The sequence below is a fragment of the Capsicum annuum genome, chromosome 2 (assembly GCF_002878395.1).
Source record: "Capsicum annuum cultivar UCD-10X-F1 chromosome 2, UCD10Xv1.1, whole genome shotgun sequence".
Lineage (NCBI taxonomy): Eukaryota > Viridiplantae > Streptophyta > Magnoliopsida > Solanales > Solanaceae > Capsicum > Capsicum annuum.
In genome coordinates this window covers 142,134,368-142,140,161 of record NC_061112.1, presented here as the reverse complement: position 1 = coordinate 142,140,161, position 5,794 = coordinate 142,134,368, and the positions used below count along the sequence as shown (strand labels likewise).

Here is a 5,794-nt window from a genome sequence, read left to right as displayed (position 1 = left end):
TTCCTAGACCGAAAATTCCTATTTTGACTCGACTGTTGGTTGACCAGATCACTGCCAAATATGATAGAGTACCTTGGAACCATGTAACTTGGTCATTTGCAAGTCTACCATAGAAGTTAAGACAACTAGAATAGATTATCCTGCAGATGTTGCAGTCCAACAGATACCTCACTTTACATAGCTTACAGACAAGGTGATAAACAACCTTTTCCACAACGGTATGATACTTTAGAATGGTACCACCCGGATCAAATAGCAATGGTAAGAAATTATGCATCATAAGAACTCTCCTTGTCTTTGGAACACTCAACTTCATATCGAACCAGGTAGTATAACCTCTATTTTCATACACGCCACAACTTTTATTTAATGCCATAGAATAGAAGTTTTCCTCCTCATTGACAAATATGACAAATAAATCTTTAGATAAAATCATCACATCATGCATCATTTTGTTTCTCAAGCAATATACCTGAATTAGTACTCGCAGAGCAACAACAATAAGCAGAGGCTCTATGTATTGTCCAAAGGGTATTAGCATGTTATCTATATTCCTTTCGAGTATTTCTTGAAACAAGACGCATATAACACAATCATTATAATAAAGGAAAACAATACCCACGTCTTCATATTCTACCCACTTCTCTACCAGATCTGATTGTGTATCGGGATCTTTGAGGCCAATATTAACAAGAAGGCACAGTAGCTTTGAAGTCTAATTAACCTCAACTCTAAAAACTTGTCCTTGAACTTTTGACAAAGTATTCACTGTTTTGACTCTAAAGAAAGATCCTTGAGCACTACCTACTTTCATTTCTTTCATTTTCTTTTTCAGTAATGCCTCTGCCATTTTGCGAATTTGTAAATGTGTCAGAATCCTTGACGATGCTTCCACATCTACATTTTGCTCCTGTTTCTGATTGTTCGACTACTCTAGTGTGGCTTCAATACAAAACATTTTGGTGGTTTTCACCCATGCCTCAACTATGATACTATCAATCCACTCATTGCACCTTTCAGTGAGACATACACACTCACTAGATTTATCTGCTGGTTTAGAAATCTCAACACCTGTAATTTTAATTAGTGCTGATGCATACTCATCTCAATCCTCTGATTTCACAACAACTGGTGTTGGTAGCTTTGCTTCAGCATTTACAACATTCAGAAATAGAAATCCATCGACAAAACTAAAAAATAGAACTCGACTAAATGAATACACACTCAATTTTCTCCTATCATATAAAGCCCAAAAAACCTGCCCAGTATCAACCCAATTATAAATGAATAAAACCAAAACATGTGGGAGTGAACCAATAGTTGCATGAGAAACCCAAAATGCGACCAAAATATCCCCTTCCGCCTTTATATCGAATAGTGTGGAACCAATCTCCATGTCCAGAAGTACCTTAATTGAAACTGATGAAGGTGCAGACTCAAGGTGTTTCATGACATTATAATAACTGGACAGATCATTGAGACCCGTCAATTTTGGTATGGTATCCTCATGAGCAAGAACATAAAGTCATGAATCTAGATGTGGGTTCAGGATTTCGATTTTTGTGGTGTTTTTATTTTGGATGGAGTGAAGTTCAACTAGAACTTCAGATTTGACCCATTGAGGACATTCATCGAACGCCTAGTCCTCATTGTATTCTGAATCAATCTTACTGCTATTTTCAATCTTCAGCAGTTCAGCAATAGCATAGTCATCTAAAACATACATAAAGACAAAAGCAACATTGGCAGTCAAGGCTGCGTACACACCCATAGATGCAAGAGTTGCATTGGCAGTCAATACTACATGTGCAATCCTTACACCACCTCTGAAATTGTTTTAAATCCACAATTATTCCTGAAACTTCATCCATAGGTGCCCTTCTATTGGCATTGTTTCGTTCAATCAATTTAACCAAAGTTGATGATTCCATAAACATCTTCTTCGAATTACTACCCATAACAAAATTGCAGCAACCAAACAACCAACACAGTATTTTTTGAGAAATCTTCTGTTTATATCAAAAAATAGAGAAATGAAATTTAAAATAACAAGAAAATCCTATCTATGAAGAGAAAACAAATTTATAGAGAACTCCATGAATGAGTCGATCTGTAGGGGAAGAAGATGAGAAGACAAAGTTAGATTTAGATGGGAATAGAAAGGAATTGGGAGGGAAAAGAAGAACAATTGATTTACCAGATCAGTTATGCCCTTCTTTCTCCTATGAAGTGTGTATATAACCACCTTGCCACGTGGCATCATCACGACCCTTGCGATTCTTTTAAACTTGAGTAATCTCGACCCTTTATTCTCAAACTCGCGCGTTTCTATTTGCTTTCTATTCCCAACTTCGAATCCGAACAACTAACATTTGATTGACTATTATTGAGATCATAACAACTAGTGCCTGATTTTTCATCAACATTGAGGAAGGAGAATCGAAAGCCACTGCCTACTATGCTGCCGACTTTGAAGGAGAAGTCAGCTACTCTGCCTTCGTCTGGTGCAAAAAATGGCAAGTTTTATGGGGTTGTTAGGAGTATTGGAGATAGCAAATTGGTGAATTCAGTGAAGAATAGGATTGGGGGTTTGATGACTAGGAAGAGTTATGCTAATGTGGAGGAACTGAAGCGATTGGCTTCTGTTGCAAGGACTGCTATTAATGGTGAAAACAGAGTAGGAAGAACTAACAGAGTTTCTGGCAGGACTCTTCTTGGTTACAGACAATTATGATTCTCACCTCTAAATTATTAGCAAGCAACAATCTACAGTGATTAGTAATGAGTATCTTGTCAGAAAGTTAAAACCAAGTCACAAAAGAAGTTGGGATTTTCTTACCCATATTTACTAAGAGGCATAAAAATGTGAAGTTGCAAGAAGTTAGACGTGTTTGCACATACTAGAGAGAGACGAAAAAATTGACTCACCATTCAAGTTAAGCGTCACAAAATTTTAATCAAGCAGGACATGGAAATAGGGTCGAATAAAAATCACAAACTTAAAATCAACACATTTATTCAACAAAAATCAAACGTGGCCACACTAGATTCGAAGAATCCTTCTATGAGAGACACAGATGAAGAAATAGTACTAAAGTTCACACACATATTTCGAACACGGGATCAAACCTGAAGAAGGATTATGCTATCAGAATCCGTCATTTTCGATGAGGAAGGGTTGCATGGTTGGAACGCCGAAGGAGTTTGCCGGAGGTATCGCTGTGGGGGGAGGAGTCGCAGCTATTGGACGTTCTTCGGAGGAGAGAAAGAAGGTGATTGGAGGACGGAGGATGGAGCGGCGATGTGGAGGCTTGGATGGTCGTCTCCGTCGATGGCGGCGCCACTGGTGGCTCTGTTCGCCAGTGGAAGGGAGATGGCTGGCCATCAGAGCAGCGGCTGGACTCGCCTGGGGTAGGCGCTGGTGGCGCGTATGGAGGAGAAGGAAGAGGCGATGGAGAAGGCTGTTAGCCAGAGATGGTGGCGTGGTGACGAGGACTCGGAGCAGCAGGGGGTGGTTTTGGTGGTCGATTGGCGACGGAGAGATCAGAGGAGAGGGGGGAGATCGAGATTTAGAGGTGTTTGTAGAGAGAGAGAAGAGAGAGGTGGAGAGATAGAGGCGAAAGTTGGGGAAAAAATTAGGGTTAGGGTTTGTAGGTTTTAAATATGGAAAGAGATATCTTTTGATCTCAACCGTTGGATTGGTTTTTGATCGACGGCTGAGATTTAATGTCATGGGAGAATTAAAATATGGCTAGGATGAAAAATAATGGCTGAAATTGTAAGAAATTGGGTTAAGATTGTAATGGATTGGGTAAAAATTGGCTATAATTGTAAGAAATTAAATAAAATTGGATTAAAAGGTAAATAAAATCAGGCAAGGCAATTTTGATAAGGCTGTTATTTAAATTAAAGTAGGAATAATAATAATATATGATAATAGTAATTAAATAATAAATAACAACTTTAAATAATAAAAAAAAAGGTAAAAAATAATAATTAAACAATAAATAATAAAAAATGATAAATAATAAATAATAGTAATATATATAATAACAATGTCAATAAATAATAATATCAATAAATAGTATTAAATAAAGCAAAACTAGATAATGTATTTTGCAAAATTGTGAGTGTGCATAATTACGTGAAAATAATTTAATTAATAAAATTACAAAAATGTCATTTTTAATTTTAGAATATTATAAAAAAATGATTCTAAATGATAATTGATGATTTATGCATTTTCTAAATTATGAATGCGATATGTCGGAAATTTGTTTGATGCAAGAAAATATGCAAAAATACTAATTTTAAAAATTAACGATTTTGTTAAAATAACAGCATAAATGTAGTGTCGGGAGGTTAAAATTGGGTGTCAACATCACAATGTAAGGAAGAGACTCTTCATGTGAGGGGAAATGGGACAAGTTTTGATGCGTAGGATAACAAAGAATGGACAAACTAAGGTTGTGTTTGCCTACGCAATTAATAGAGCACATAAATCCCCGCCCCCAAGCAGTCCCAATAATTACCATTACATCAGTGAGGTTTATACAATACAGACCAATGAATAAATAAAATGAAGCTATGAAACTAAACTAAGAAAGAAATAAGCAACCACTCCCAAGTCCCCGACGACTCTTCCAATACCACTTAATACCTGTCACATACGAGCAAAAGAGTGCTACAAGCACAGAAGGAATACTTGACTATACCAACACATTGTCTTATATAGAGGAACAAAGAAACACAGGCATAGCAAGCAAGCACAACATAATTATTTTAAATTAGTTCTTATAGACATGCTTTCTATGCTTTGCTATCACAAATAGGCACCTAATAATAATAATAGAACCCAAAGCAATTGCAGCAAGGACAAGACCGAAGGTTTTTCAAAATCCAAAGTGCCAAAGAACTTCAAAGTACTTTTAAGAGAAAATAGAGAGAGTAATAGCGGAGGAGAAGTCTGTCCTCTTAGAGAAAAAGAATGGTGAGTTTATATAGTGAGGAGGGCCGTCCACAATCCCAAATAATGAAGGAAGAATAATATTTAATGAAGGAAGAATAACATATAATGAATCAATTAAGGAGATTGTTCCCTTAAATGGATGGGGATAAATCAATCCATTCCACCAATCATACTATAGTTGCCATAAATAAATAAACAAGGGTATGTCAAATTATAACATTTGAAATTTCCATGAATAGAACAAGTAAAAAGAGATATTTCCTACTTATTAAATGAAATCAAGAAGAGTTATCTAAATTTACCATAATTAACGTGTGAGGGATGTCTGTCAACCAAGTAATGCAAGAAAAATCAAAAATCAATTACTGAGATGCTTTTCTCAAATCAAATTGGTACAGGATCATACCCAAACAGTCAAAACGTGCACAAATTAGCCTTACTAAATATTTACAAACAAATCCTCGAATCATCACATACATGTTTTTTCCATACAAAATTAAATTAAGTAGAAACTAGCAGAATGATATTAACGCAAATCGACATGCAGCATTTAAGAAGTTACAGTTTAAAGAAAGACCGCAAAAATTAGGAATTTTTTTACTTATGTTAATTAAAAGGCAAACAAACACGACATCGAATCAAAATTCAAACATCGAATTTCACTAATTTCACATCTAATAATCTGTCAAAGAAAACAGGAGTAGAAGATGATAATATTAAATTGATATAAATTCAAAAAAAGAATAAACCTGAGAGAGATTCTGAGAATCCGTCGTGAACTTGGATTTCTCCGGTCGGGGCTCGGAGGCAGTGAGACGGATGGAA

General features: G+C 36.0%; 1 protein-coding gene across 1 annotated transcript; it reads left to right on the top strand.

Moving 5' to 3' along the window:
- The first annotated feature begins 2,100 nt into the window (after positions 1 to 2,100).
- On the top strand, positions 2,101 to 2,734 carry LOC124896295. The gene is made up of 2 exons (XM_047407850.1): positions 2,101 to 2,233; positions 2,406 to 2,734. The coding sequence occupies exons 1-2, from the start codon at positions 2,101 to 2,103 to the stop codon at positions 2,732 to 2,734; spliced, it is 462 nt and encodes a 153-aa protein (XP_047263806.1).
- The last annotated feature ends 3,060 nt before the right edge of the window (positions 2,735 to 5,794 follow it).